Below are 15,410 nucleotides of genomic sequence, written 5' to 3'. Positions count from 1 at the left end.
GGGCGCACATGTGCAGAGGTTTATTCCTCGACTTACTGAACCGCAGAAGGTCCAGGGTTCCAATCCGACCTGTGACTGTTTTCCTGCGCGTCTTCCCCCCCCTCTCATATCTCATCTTTCCTATCCAATAAAGGCAGAAACGACCCAAAAAAAAAAAAATGAAACAAAGAAATCTCAGCAGGCGAGTGAGTCTTGGTGAAAATTAGCAAATGTCTGCTGGTGTGGTAAATTAATTTTTGTCCATGACCTGGGAAAACCTTTCACCCCATAATGATTAGGATGATTAGATAGAAGAGTGAAAAGCTTCATGTACATTTCTTAGCATCACATATAATTTCCAAATAAGGAACAACAATAATTGACCATCATAGAAACAGCAGAATATGTTTGGGATCAATCCTTTATTGTTTCAAAACTCTATCTTTTACAATACAGTCATTTATTGTTACATGTGTGAATGGATGGATAATGTACAATGTCTTCCAATAATGAAACAGTCACAAAGTATTCCTTTCTACATATCAATATTCTATGATAGTGAGAAGTTTGTGCTGATATATTTACTTAGTTCTGACAGCTCAATTAACTTCCCTTATTAAATCAACAAAAGCATTGTTTTTGAAAGTGCATTTCAAGGATTGCAAAGACGACTGTTTCCATCAGTCAGCCATAATGTACATTTCAGTATTGACAGAGGGCCACACTGCTTTGTGAGTAACAAACAGCATTAACTACATTTCCAACTACAACATTTATCTGGATAAGTAAATCAAAGAAAATATATCAATATGCATGCCATGAACATTCCTCCATAAACATTTATAATAAAATGTATATTTTTATTTATGTTGATAATGACACAGTATTTTCCACAAAAAGGACAAATGCTGATAATGAGAACTAATATTTAACATCCAAATTTTGTTCAATTTTACACACAGGTCAAATGGCCTAATGCCACAGTGTATAGGGCAATGCCCTAATAAAGTTAATAGCATTTGGTCCACAATAACAAATCTGGGTTTAAAAGAAAACAAATGTGGTAGCAGGTGGGATATTGAACTGAAACTGAAAATAGCATGATGACTATCTTAAATTCTTTCCGTTTTTAAGGTCTTTCGATTTTCAAGTTAAGAATTATGATGTGACGTTTCTGTTCAAAAATTAAGCAATATAAATATACATTTTAGCTCATTACTTGGCTATTATACTTTTCTGTTCCATGGAACAGCTTTCACTCTGTAGAACTTGGTTCCTAATGGAACTTTGAACCTGTTCTGGGCCTAGTGAAGGAAAAGAGACAAGGAAAGAACGACAGACGTGAATTTAACAGCAATATAAGATGTATAAGTCAACACATCAAAAAGATCAATCCAAACCAAACAGTGTGAAAAGTGTCACTAGAAATAAGATTTCCAGGACCACACATTATTTATGTCAGCATATTGGTTCTTAAAAATTCATTAAAAACACAAATAAAAAAAAAACTTTGTCAAATTGAGTACCTTTTTTGCCTGGCAATATTCCTTCTCCATCACCTTTCCAAGTACCCACGGCCGTCTTGAGGTCCCTGATGCTAAATAAAAACAAATCGACTTGTTAAGCAAATACTCATTGAACCACAAATAAATGCTTGTGTGTGTGTAACATAAAGCGTATAAAGATTATTTAAAAACTAAAGCATAAACCCGTTTTTTGAGAGCATGTGTACCCACAGTATCATTGTTATAAATCCATTAATGCCTGACATATGAAATCTAATAAACAACTATCACTTACACATTTATTTCATTAGTACATTTTTAAAACAAATGTCAATGCGACAGTTCTCATCACGTTCACAAAACGACTGGGTGAAGCTGACCTGGTTTGAGGTCCAGTGCAGTGAGAGACTCTGAGTGGAGGAAGTAGAGGGTGGGGCCAACTGTGAACAGCACGTAGTTGTCATGTCTTTCATCCAGGATGATAAGAACCAAATCGCCTACCTGGAAACTGAAGGAAATAAAAGAGAGACAAAGGAATGATGACACCGACTTCTGCAAACTTATAACACATTAATGTAATTATACAATAATGTGTATCCTTACACATTATTGCATTTAATGATGATCAGAGTTTTATCTTAAAACAGCTAAGAATCACAACAGCGAGGCAATGCGTTATTCTTTTATTCACTTACTCTCTGATGGCGATTTTGTCTGAATGCCGTGACGACACAGACGACATGCTTTGAGACATCTACAAAGAAAAGGATTAGGACAACGTTACACATGTTACACGGAAGGGTTAAGAATACTGGCAACAGGCAACTTCTAACATTTCTCTTATTGGACATTTGCTAGAAATAGGCTTGGTAATTAGTATTAGCACTTTTACCCCCATTTCTGCATTATACTCTAATTTCAGTTTCACCCTCCTTTGTGAACCATGCAAGCCGAGGCGATTAAAAGAATTTGTTAAACCACAAAAGTAGGTTTTAAACACTTATAGTAGTAATATATGTTTTTGTTTCGAGCATTTCACTAAAATGCATCCCTCTACACAGTCTAATGACACTTCCTAAAAATGATTTTTTTCTTCCCTAAGCTCTTCAGCCTCCTGGGTCAGGATTTTACTCTTTGATACTACTGCCACCTAGTGGAGCATGTGTTACATAGCCCATAGAGATAATAAATAACTGACCAGTCTTTGACTGAGGCGCTTGTTTTCTTCTTCCTTCATGTGTAAAGTCTGAAACATATATCAGATTGATTAAACAGATAAGAGACATCCAGAAACATGGCGTCTTGTGCTCTCGAATGCAGTGTGACAGAGATGTGTCTGTTTACCCTCTCAAGTAGGAGTATCCGCTGTTTCTCCTCCGACATCAGGATGTTATCACTACAAGAAAGAAAACATAGATCATTGAGAAATGTCCTCTGGAAAATGTCAGTAGAAATGCATATGTATAAAATGAAAATTGATCAAATTAGGAAATTATTCTCAATTCTAATCGTGCAAGTATTAAATAGTTCTTAATCTTAATAGTAATGAATGTCAAACTTACACTGTCTGAGGCTAGCCTGCCTTCCTTCCTTTTACTGTCAATTGTCCTTTCTGTCCATCCAGTTGTGGCTATTTTACACAATGGTCTTTTAAAATCCCTCTTCAATAACGCAAAGACCTCTTTCGAGTCCATGACTGGCAACTTATTTCATGTCATCATAACAAAAGGCTCGATACTATAGATGCAGCCACTTTTAGGTCTACTGTAAGTTTGCTATGGGTATACTGTATTTAACAAATGTGCAAAGAAAATTAATTAACAAAATACAGCAATCTAAATAAGATTATATCTTAGTTATTACAATAAAAGGTAATAGCTGGGACATGTTAAAGTGGCGCAATGAAATTTATTAGTTTCCGTTTGGTCTTTACTGCGAAATAAACTAATTTCTTGTAAAAGCAATATTGTTATCGTGCTGAAAATATATTCTTAACCTCTGAATGAACAAAGTGTGTATAGTAATATTTTCAATTAGTTTTCTCTGATAGGTCAAGCAAAATTACAGATTCAAAATTTTATTTTTTTATACAGCTTTATGTAGTAACTTAAGAGAAAAATTAAAACCTGGTTCAGCAGAAGAAACCTGATTTCTGGACTATGTATACAGTATGCATGTAACAGATTTCTTAAGTAGTGTGCATACATGACAAACAAAAGGAACTGAGGAAGTATTGCAGTAAGAGCAACTCTTACTTAAACTCAAACTAAAATCGACATAATTTAATTTTCACAGTTGAAAATTAGGTTATTTTTAAAATTCCGACACACGTACACAGTAAGGAACAATTGTGTGCTTCTCCTCTACACAGATTGTCCTCTCAGCGAACTCTCAAAACTCTCTAACCTAAAAACACAACCTTTTTTGGCTTTAGTGTCACACATTACTTAAAGCACTAATCAGATTAAGGCAATGCATGTAAATGAGTTGCCTTGGTGTGTGTGTGTGTGTGTGTGTGTGTGTGTGTGTGTGTGTGTGTGTGGGTGTGTGTGTGTGTGTGTGTGGATCACAATCACTACAATATATATTTTAAACTATCAACAAAACCAGTTTTATTGGAGAGAAGATGCTTACTGGACTGTCACCATGCTGGCTTCCACTGCTGAATCAACCTGTTCGTCATCTCGAATGGCCGCCACAGAGGCCAGTCTGTCGGTTTCAGCCATGGGGTCAGAGGAAAAAGGCCCAGCAACAGGCAGAGCTCTAGCTGCAGCTCCTGCTTCTGTGATCTCTTGAGCTGAGGGGTTAGGAGCGAAGAAGGCAGAGGAGACCAGTGCAGTGCTGCGCAGGCGGTTAAGCTCTTCTTCCAAGTGTTTCTTCTCCTGCATGACACTAGCTCGGTCCTCGGAGAGTGTCTCTATCAGAGCTGCAATAAGGTTAAGATAAATAAGAAACACTGATAGACACAATATGCCAATCTATAACATAAAACCTCAACGAATGGCTGTTCTTAAAATATGGCAGTAAATAGTAGAGACCATTTATTGGGTACACTATTAACAAGATTACATTACTATCTTGTGTTCTGTCCACACCTTTTATAATTTAACAAAAGAATTATGTTTTTTTTAAATATTAGCAGCATGTTTAAAAACACAATTTGCACCACAGGCTTCTTTCATTAGATATAAAAATTTAAAAAATTGCCGCCCTCTCAAAGCGTGCAGTATTTACAGCACTCACCTTTGTCCTTCTCCTGCTGTTGCGTTACTGTCCGCAACTTCTCTGTGAGCTCATTGATGATCTGCTCCTTCTTCAGCTTCTCTCGGGTTAGAACAGTGTTGAAATTAGTCTAGAGAAATAAAAAAACAATCATTTAGCCACTTTGGTCACAGCAGGGAATGTATACCCAAGTACTAATGATTTAATAGGATGCCTCTTAATTGCTTAGTTCTAACAATGCAGATCAGCTTGCAGCCATGAGAGTTTGGAGAGAATTTTTATTAATCGGTTTTGATTTTTTTTGTATTGTTCCATGTCTGATCCCTTCACCATGTATTATACCCACTAACAAAAAACACAAATGAAATATAATTATGTGGGCTCAACTGTTATTTCAAATTACAGTAAGTGCAGCTTAATTAATTTGTGAAAAACAAAAGTCTTATCAGCTTAAACTATGCAGGGTGGTGTAACAGGGAGAGGTCCAATATCTCCATAACAGAGATTCAGAGAAATCTTTGTATTCAATAAGTGACCAAATACAACACTTGGCTGAATAGCAGCAAGTGGGCAATTTCTGAAGAGTAAATACAATCTTTCTGCTGCCCCTTGGGGATCTTTTGGTGTAAAGAGATCAGACAGACCACTATTAGTGCCAGTTAAATGAATGGAAGATTGATCTGTTGAAGTGTAAGGCTAAACTTGAAATTGAATGCAAGTGCCTGACAGTGACAGTGTCAATAACTATTAAAAATACACAAAGTAAGTTGCTATACTGGATTGTATGACTATGTAAATCGTCGCTCTATGCGATGTTGACCAGGCGGTGCTTAAATGTAGTTAAGAAAGCATTCACAGTACACAACATGCACTCAGTTTCAAGCAGTCTACATTACGTTTCCATTATTAGGAACAATATATCGTCAATAATGGCAAAGGTTTCTTTACCACTGCACTTCAACATCAGGAGACAGAACTTTTCCCAGCTATTTACAGCCTAAATCCAAACCTGCTGCTCTGCGATTAGTGATGTCTTGAGGTTCTGCATCTCCTCATTCTTCCTCTTCTCCAGGAGGTCCATCTGGGACTGCAGGGAGGCCCTCTCCTGCTGCAGCCGCTCTTGTAGTGCAGAGTCTAAAGACAGAGGTGCTCCGGCATCTGCACGCCCCTCAGCACGCAGGGACAACCCTTCATCACTGAAAGACACACAATAAAGTTTGATTCGGACAAAGGAATTACGTGGACATACAAGCACACACAAAGACAAATAACAGTTCATTCTCAATTAACAGTACAGTAGATTTTTATTTGAGTGGGTCATTTTAAATGTAAGCAGAATATATACAACACATCAACTACAGTCTACTACATGGGTCTGCCATTGTGAGGAGACATTTACCTTTTTGAGGATTGTCTCTCATGAAGCTCATTCTCAAGTTGTCTAATTTTGTCTAACAGTCTCTTCTCCATGTCCTCCTTCTGCTGCTCCAACTCTTTAAAGGCATCTTGTGATGCAACCTTAGAGGCCTCTTCTTTTTCTAAATCTTTCTCGATTGCTTTTCTATCCTGCTCTAGTTTTTTGGAGAGCAGGTCATTTTCGGCCTGCAAATTGCTAATAACAGTACTCAACTCCTGCTCCAGTTCCTGGAAGCTCCTCAACTGCTTTTCTTTTTCTTCACTTAGAGCAGCCGCTTGCTGGTCCATTTCCTGCTCAAGTTTCTGTTGCTGCTCAGCATGGTTAGTCTCCGCATCCTGGGCTTGCCGCTGCAGGCTGGAGAGCTCGTTGCGCAACAAAATAGTCTCTTCCTCGTGTCTGTCCACAAGCTCTGAGATGCAGTGGTCCTTCTCAATCCTCATGAGAGTCCTCAGCTCTGCTAGGCCCACTTCATACTCCTCATTTTTTACATCAAGCTGTTTTTTTATATCTGCCAGCTCGTCATTAAGGACTTTGGTCGCTGCCTCTACCTGGGACTTCACAGTCTCTGCCTGCTGCATCTTGGCATCCTCAAATAAGAGCCTCAGCTCTTCTGTCTCGGACTCTTTGAGGGCTAGCTCCACCTCTACTTTGCAGCGGAGTTCGGCTAGCTCAGAAATACGAGCCTCCAAGTCCTTAATTTGGTTGTCCTTCTCTTTAAGTGCAGTGGCATGGTGATCAGCTGCCTCACTTAACTTTGCACTATTTTCATGAGCCAGATGTTCCAGAGCCTCCTGGTTTACCTTGGTAAGGGTCTCCAATTCTGCCTTGTGTTCCCGCTTTATTTTGTCCTCCATCTCCTTTAAGTGGGACTGCTCAACAACTTCCAGCTCCTGCCGGATCTTCTGCTGGCTCCGTTCGATCTCAAAGTGCAGATTCTCAAGCTGGCTGGTCAGAGAGCCTCTTGAAGCTGAGAGCATCTTGATCTCTTCGGTTTGATCACTCATCATTTGCTCCAGGTTTTTGATCCTATCCTTCTGGTTGCTCTCTACTTCAACCCACCGCTCTTTGTCATTTTCAAACTGAGTAAGTTCTTTCTCTTTGCGCTCCATAAGCCCCTCCAGCTCCAGCATTGCGTGCTGGACATCTCTGACAATATTCTGGTTTACTTGGTTTTCCTCTGTTAGTGTCTGAACCTGCTTCTCAAGCTCTTGACGAAGGGAGAGAAGCTCACTTTGATGCTGCTCCTTCAGTTCCAGTTCGTGGGTCTGGCAGATGTTGTCCACAATGTTTCGCACCTCTGTGGTCATATTCCTCAAAACAAAGCCAAAGTCTTGTTGTTCTTTTAATACCAGGCCTCTCAAGTGATAGAGGTCCTCCTTTACACTTCTGAAGTTTGAATGGGACTCCTCTGCAGCAGATCGGTACTTGTCAATAACTTGTTTGAGAAAAGTGATCCTTGAGTTCTCCCTCTCTAGTATTGTGGTATCCTGCATGCGCTTGTTGTCAATAGCGTTGATGACTGAAGAGTACAGCGACTCCACCATCATTTCAGGGCTAATAGGGTCACTGATGGGGTTCGGAGAGGTCATGTTCTCTTCAATCACAAACTCGTTGACAGCAGACATGAAGTCAGATTCAGGGCTCTCTGCTAGAGAATCCAAGTCAAGGGAGCCCTGCTGCAGGATGGGATCCATGTTTGGGTGGCCAATGGTTTCAAAGTCAAATGTTTGCGCATCTATGCTGTCTGGAGACAAGTCCTCTAGGGGAGCTGGGACGGGAACATGTAGGGGCTGGCAGCTGGGTCCCTGAAGGTTAAGAGAGGAAGGGGTTTTGGAGGACCTCGGTGTTGTGGACCCCGGTATGCTTCCAGACTGTGGGGTAAACACGGTTGATCTCTGACTAAAGGATATCTGCAAAGACAGAACAGATGAAGGGAGAGGGTGAGAAAGGAAAAACTTACTTCATAAATAAATGAGAAAAGCAAATATGTATAACAACCATTTTCTTTTTTTTAAAAAGGTGCTCTAAGTGATGTGACGCGTTTTTAAGCTACAAACATTTTTGTCACATACAGCAAACCTCTCCTCACTATCCGCTAGCTGCCTGTCCCCTGAACACACTGTAAAAAAAAAAAAGGTCAGTTTTTGGCTGGAACACTGTTTGTTATGGTTCGTGGGGCAGGTTGGCGCAGTTTGTTTTTGTTGCCGTTTGTGGAGCCTGAGCTGTCTTCAGAGACCGTGTTTTTTTTTACAGTGTGTTCAGGGGACGGGCAGCTAGCGGATAGTGAGGAGATGTTTGCTCTATGTGACGAAAAATGTTGTGGCCTAAAAAATGTGTCACATCACTTAGAGCACCTTTAAAGTGACAAGCCTATCTAAGTATCATTATGTCATTACCCTTTGTTCACTTAGCAGGTCAGTAATAGTTTGAGACATCTCATCCACACTCTGTGCAGCTTGGACCAGCTGGTGAAGTGTTTCTACGTGGCGATTTAAGGGCTCGAAGTCACACATTGTGGGAACCCTGCAGGGAAAAAAATTATATTAGGAATAAAATTAGGGCCAGAATGTTGTTAAAAATACATTGAGATTTTCTTTTAGTACCGACAGTCTATTGTAGAGGTCGGAGAGTTAGTGCTATAATGGCTGGGATTCAGGCTAATTTCCACATCACAAGATTAGGCTCCAAAACAATAAAAAAAAAAAACTTTAATTTAGAGCTTTAACATCAACTCAAAAACCAGCCTGTATATCTCCTGTATCTTATGTAATTCTGTACACGCCAGCCCTTCCTCACCCAACTTACCCCAGTGCTACTGGATTACTTGAGACATTTGATAACACAATTAAAAGTCTTACAAGTTGTTTGTCCTATTAATTGTCAAAGCATATTTGATTATTCTACAAAAAAAAACATCAATTTGCATTAATGGACTCCAACCAAATGTATCTAATTTAGAAATAGACACTTCCAAATATATGTTTTCCATGGCCATATCGTAGCATAGTTCTGGCAGTGTAACATAAACTGACAAGGTGATATCTAAAGCCATTTCAATAACAGAGGACAGTGACTCACATAAGGAAAGGCTGCACCTCTACAGGACAACAAGATTTCAAGTACTGCAGGTCATAAAGGGAGATGTCTGGAAGTTCGTCGTCAAACCTTCTGGGCTTTCGTGTCTATAAACAATAATAAGCAGAGCACAAGAAGAGACCCCTTAAATACAGTGGAAACAATATTTATGAACATACCAACATGGTCAAAATGCTCTTAAATTGTAACTTACACAAAAAGATGTTGGAGGCCATGAATCGAGTCCTCTAAACAAACGATTTCTGAGGAAAGACTTCCCTGAAAGGAAATAAATAAGCAGATCACAACTGTGACCTTGGTTGAAATCTATGTGCTTCACAGTGACAACTCAAATGTAGTCAGCTGCGAGTTTACAAAAGACACTTACTAAAGAGTTTCCCAAAGGATTCCCTTTTGAACTTCTCCGCCTCGTACAGTCGTTTCCCATCTTTCACAAGTGCATAAGCCCACTGAAAAGATTGATAGTAAAGATTTTACAACAAAGTAATAATCGTGTTTCAACCAATGTCAACCTTCAGAACATGGTGGCATTCCTTTGCATGAATTTTAATGTTACTGAGTTGCTATAAAGCAATTTTCTATTTCGAGTTTAAATGCCAAAAAAGAAGATCATTTTGTTTCATTCCTGTTCAAAACTGTACAATCAATGTCTTGTTATGAAGCGGTCTGGCTCTCAGGAGAAAAAGTCATTAAGACAGTGTTTTAGAAAAATAGAAAGGGAAAGCAAAGACAAGCAAAAGGAGTGGCTTCCTGATTAATCAACTACAGTGAAAAACTGTCAGCTCAATAAAAGAGAGGACCAATATAAGCAAAATCAATTCCATTGTTGGCTTTTAACTATTTCCCACTCTTACTGTACATTTAGACATAGCAATACAAAGTCTGGAAAAGATACAGGACCACATTGCCAGTTTATTTTGCAAGCTCAAGTGCCTATTTTCATATTTTGTTAAGTTCAGCACTTCAGGAATGTTAGATATTACAGAGTAAAACCACTGAAAGGATAGCATTCCCTCCAAAACATAAATATAAACAAAGTGAACTTAATTGTCAAGTACCAGCAAACAACATAATAGGCCTGTTCTCTCTTCATTATCGTGGAAAAGACAGAAAACAACTTCCATTAGAGCTAAATATGTCAATAATGTGCTCAGCGTTAAACACGCCTGAAAGCTGCAGATTTAGTTAGGCAAAGAGCTCACCTCTTTGAATCACTATGTCTGAAAGCATGATTACTGTCAAATAATGGCATTTAGCACTGACCTCTCTGTAGTGGCGCATAAACATTTTTCTTCTGACGACTTCCACCACCGCCAAGCAGTACATCTGAGGGACAGTACTGAGGGCCTCCACCACCCTCACTCTTTCTATTAGCTCCGTCAGAAGTCTGAGTAGAGCCTGAAGCTTCTCCCCATCCTGGTCTGCATGAAGCATCACGTAGCAGCACCATCTAATGCAAAATCATTAGCACCATTAAAGTTGCAAACATGATTCTCTTGACATTGGCATTTTTTAAATCAGTAAGCCAAAAGAACAAGCCTATAGCACGATGCAGAAAGCAGTGACTTACGAAGCAAGTACAACAAACACATTGGGAAAGAAGTGGTTTTCAGTTTTACTTGAGTCGGACTTGAAGGTTGTTTGCAAGTTCTTGTTTGGCAGTAGTGCACTTCTTTTTGATGTCTAGCAGCTTCCTGTGGTTGTTCAGCATGATCATCAGCTGGTTGGTGTGACTTAGACACAAGTCAGGCAGAACAGATGTATCCTTCAGGTTTTCAGCCCGCTTCTGATTGGCCAAAAATCCCTGCAAGAGGTAACATGCAGTCGCAATTCATAAAAACATTTTTTTTAAAGCTGCCGAAAGTTATTTCATAGTGTTTATCTCTTACTTTACGTACCTGAGCAAGTTCTTTCTGTTCATTCACCAACTTCTTACAGCTTGCAATCATTTGGTCGAGAGCATACAACCTGTCCTCAAGCCCCTTGATGGCTTTCATGTTTTGATTATCTAGCTTGGCAATTGTGTCACGACAATCTGTCAGGAAGGGCTGAATAATCCGAGGGTCAAGCTGAAAGAAAAAACATTTCAGTAAAGACTCATGATATTTTCCAACACTATTTATGACTACATATTATTTTGACATGTCTATTCATACATCTGTGACTTACCCTATTGATGGAGTCAAAGCACTTTCTCACAACCGATTCCACATCATTGGGTCGGTCTTGCACGTTGATCCAGTCTAATAGTGTGACATTGAAGCAGGTTGGGTTGGCAAACTCTGGAGCATCATCATCCTCCTCATCATCATCATCATCTAATAACGCAGCTCTCAGCCCACCACTGTCAGTCATTTCATTTGTTTCCTGGTCTTTAGTTGGCTCACATGCGGCCGTCCCCGGGGCGGAGAAGGATGCTGATGACTTGGAGGGCCTCTGTGCATCAGTAGCATGGCGCACAGAGTCAGTGGATTTTTCTTCTTCTGTCTCATCTGAATCCTTTCCTGGAGTTGAGCTGGACTTCTCCATGCTCTCTTTGTAACTGTGTCTTGTCAAACATTCCAGCAAAGGTATCCTCGCCATTACAGAAACTGATGTCCCTAACCTGCAATCGTAACAAAATGTGCATTAGTACATTTAAGTTCATCAGGCACAGTTCCTTTTAGCAGAAAAATATTATAATTTGGGTTTATCTGCAGTTATTTCAGTTGTTTAATTGAGCTAAGATTATGATTAAATAATTCTAAATAGTTCCCATGTCAGCAAAGGCAATATACTGATAGTAATTACTAATAAGCATACAGTACTTTGTATAAAATAGCAATTTTTTTTGTGCCAACACTTACTTTGTTAGTTTCACCTTAATTTCTTCCAAGTCACGCTGATAAGTTGTGTATGAAGTGTCAAATTTCCCAAGCAACTTCTGATAAGACAGAGTACAGTCGTCCAGATTAGCCATAATGGCAGCCCAGCCTTGGTGTTGAAGGTGTTCATCATGAACCAATCGTTCACAAAAACTGCAAAGTTTCTTGGCAACTTCAAACATTTCCTGAAGAAGTAAAAACAAAAAAACTAAGTCAAGACAAGTTAGGATCATTCCATAGTTAATGGATTAGATACAATGGTTTTCTGTGTTCATCTCACAAAAGGTAGTGCACATGACAGGAAAACATTCCAAAGCAATGAAAGGCATCTTAAAAAAAAGAAGAAAAAAAGATAACTACCAGAGCAAGTTGTGTTCTTGAGGCAACAGTGTGAAAGACAGCTGGCATCAGTAGAGATTCCTCCACCTTAACCTGAATCTCACTCTCAATCGAGAAGGTGGTTTTGGGGATCGTTGGATCCCGGTCACACAAGATCATCTCTTTGTTGAACAGGAATATGGGGTTGGTTTCCTATAGGTAAAAAGTAACACATTAGTAATATGGACATCACATATGCAACCTGTATTAAGACAAATAAAACACACACTATCAAATTGTAGAAACTTACAGTGCCAGCACTGTAGCTGCAAACACGCCTCTCTGCAGCCATACATTCCCCTCCATTGACAACAAGGACTTGATGTTGAATTGCAATCTTATATTTGGCTTGGATGGCATGTTTAAGCTCCAGTACACTGAGACAAAGGAAGAATTTATTTAGATCACAACAGCCAACAATACTGACCACTATTTCAAACTAATATGGGTAAAATGCCAGTTTCTTACGTTTGGACAGCAAGATCAGTGTCAAATGTCAATGTGCTGCCATTGTTGACTTGGAACACATACAACTTCATGTTGAATCTCCCAGAGTTCTTCGCATTTGCCTATCTTGCTCATTTAGTCATTCAAGGCCACCCTGTGGGGGAAAAAAACACGAACATGAACATGAAATAGTCGATAATCTCAGTTTTTAGATTACATTTTTCTTATTATCATTAAATTACTTTGGGTGAGAGGTGATGCTGCCATTTACTTAAAACTCAACTGGTTCTTTAAATGTTTTACAACATGATCTTTAACAAAAGGCCAACATGTCCATCACCTTCCACCCAAACATGTGAGGCCCTCGCAATTTCGTATCTACCGAATAATACCTTAGTAACGTTTGCTGAGGCACCATTTCCTTGGCTACTGGACACTACCGAGTTTTTCATATGTGAGAAGTCACCTGATATGTTGGTCTGATGTAAGACAAAGACAAACTTTGAACTAAGGTTACCTGAAAGAGTAGATAGCTCAAATTTGTGGATGTTTATCTGGAGAGCCATGCCAATTTAAAGACAGCAAAGCAGAATTAGTGCTAACTTACCACTAACTGTTCACCATTGACGTTTACCAGCAAAGTTGCTATCCCAGACTATGACAATGTTGTTAGCTGACTGCCGCCGTTAATGACTGTTTGCACGTCTGAAGGCCTAGTATCATTCAGGATTAGCTACCCGATGACAAATGTTTATGATTAACGTTACTGTTTTTAGGGCTGAGAACACAGATACTTAGATGTTGCTATTAACCCCAATGCCTCCAGTTAGTCATGGGTACAGTGCCAGAGAAGAGGCTACCAGCAGCTGCTAGCAAGTTAGCTGGTCAATAATAACAACCCGCTGACTGCGGTAACTAAGCTATTAGCTAACACAGCTATCAGGCTACCGCAGGATAGCTTACGTTATTTCTAACGTCGATGGATTTGGCAAATGTAATACGATTAGTAAAAACAACCAACCTCACCTGCTAATACTTGTATTGGTATAAGGAGGAGATTCCACATTGAATTAAATTAATAAATGATGTGTTGGCCTTACCTCACTTTGCTCGCATCTCCCTGTTCTTGGTCTCACTAACAAGCTAACATCCAAGCTAGCTAGCTAACCTGTTTTTGCTTGGCAAACATAGAGCTAGCTTCGCAAGCCACTTAGCTAACGTTAGCTAGACTAAACTAGACTAGAATAACTGACAACCATGGTAGGTTGCACAGATTAACCATATTTGTGTGAAATGTCTAATTTGGCAAACTCCAGCCGAGATGGTGTAACACCAAAAAAACACCAGTTGTTTATTTCAGGTAGCTAACTTCGCTAACACCCTCTCAGTAGCTCTGTCTGTTTTGTTGTTGTCATCTGCTGATGTGCGGTTGAATAACGATCCGTTCAACAGCGATTCAACTGAAAGCCATCAGTTTTGCAAACCAGGCTAACATAATACTTTTATTTGTTTTAAAGTTAAATTATGTACCTTTTTATCCTGACGTTATATGCATATACATAATTAAAATGTTTCATGATTTCAGTAGGCTACATCAACGATACAAACTATACTAATAATTTTAGATTTGAATAAAAGTTAAATTGTTAGAACAATACTTATAAGTTTCACTTTTCTGCTTCATTTTCAAAGATTAATCCATTAATTTGGAAAACACTGATTCAACATTTTATGGCATTTTATAGACCAAACAACTAATCGATTAATCAAGGAAATAATCAACTATAAAAATAATCGTTAGTTGTAGCCCTACTATTTAAACATTAGCTAGTTGATGTGGATATTTATTTTATTTTATTTGTGTTGCATACATAACTTATGGGATGAATAAAGTAAAACATAAAAATGTGCATCTCAGTGAACAGGTTCAAAATATTCAGCTCTTACAACAGTGTTCGAATTTCTCATCAGTATGCGTTCGTCATTGTACTTTTCCAGGTGTATTCTGGGAAAATAACAGAAAAAACGATGTCAAGTGTTTTGCTGCAACATGAGAAGGGGTGTGGTTAATGTAAGGCTGCAGTGTGTGCATGATCCTATTTTGCTGCAAAGAGGAGGTAGTTTAGGGGTTGTCGCTTGCTCTAGAGGTAGGCTATTTTATTCATTTGAAACTTTTTAGTATCTTATATATTCTAAATCGGGCAAAGTTGCTCTGGTTTAAGACACGAAAGCCGAAGACAAGGAATATGCTTTTAATTCTATACAAATAAAAAATCCCGTGAAAAAGTTACAGCAACTGATTTTCACTTGCTTTGGTTAATCTGAAAAACCACAGAAGAAGGGACATTAATTCAATCAAAATATCTGTCATCTAGCCAAACTACCAATCAATACAGGTTTATCGCTGTCATTAATCTCATTTTTGCATCCCAACTTGAATGCTTTTTAGAAAGTCCAAATACCAATATATACATGCCCAAGTATCTAAATGTCTCAGTCATA

General features: G+C 38.9%; 1 protein-coding gene across 2 annotated transcripts; it reads right to left on the bottom strand.

The window, feature by feature from the left end:
• Positions 1–382: 382 nt before the first annotated feature.
• Positions 383–14,340, bottom strand: rb1cc1 (RB1-inducible coiled-coil 1). Of its 2 annotated transcripts, XM_039815842.1 has the most exons (23): positions 14,009–14,340; positions 12,930–13,062; positions 12,712–12,838; positions 12,444–12,614; positions 12,066–12,268; positions 11,389–11,824; positions 11,118–11,288; positions 10,839–11,023; positions 10,483–10,669; positions 9,587–9,668; positions 9,413–9,477; positions 9,202–9,305; positions 8,520–8,646; positions 6,106–8,033; positions 5,716–5,902; positions 4,728–4,836; positions 4,119–4,410; positions 2,829–2,880; positions 2,683–2,730; positions 2,180–2,238; positions 1,865–1,992; positions 1,506–1,576; positions 383–1,283 (listed from the first exon to the last, which is right to left on the bottom strand). In XM_039815842.1, the coding sequence occupies exons 2-23, from the start codon at positions 12,998–13,000 to the stop codon at positions 1,206–1,208; spliced, it is 4,881 nt and encodes a 1,626-aa protein (XP_039671776.1). In that variant the 5' UTR covers positions 13,001–13,062; positions 14,009–14,340; the 3' UTR covers positions 383–1,205. The 2 variants fall into 2 exon arrangements, with proteins under 2 accessions (XP_039671776.1, XP_039671777.1); XM_039815843.1 differs by lacking the exon at positions 2,683–2,730.
• Positions 14,341–15,410: the final 1,070 nt, after the last annotated feature.

This window comes from Perca fluviatilis, chromosome 11 (assembly GCF_010015445.1).
Source record: "Perca fluviatilis chromosome 11, GENO_Pfluv_1.0, whole genome shotgun sequence".
In the NCBI taxonomy this organism is placed as follows: Eukaryota; Metazoa; Chordata; class Actinopteri; order Perciformes; family Percidae; genus Perca; species Perca fluviatilis.
Note: the sequence above shows the minus strand (reverse complement) of the source record. Positions and strands in the feature narration are given on the sequence as shown.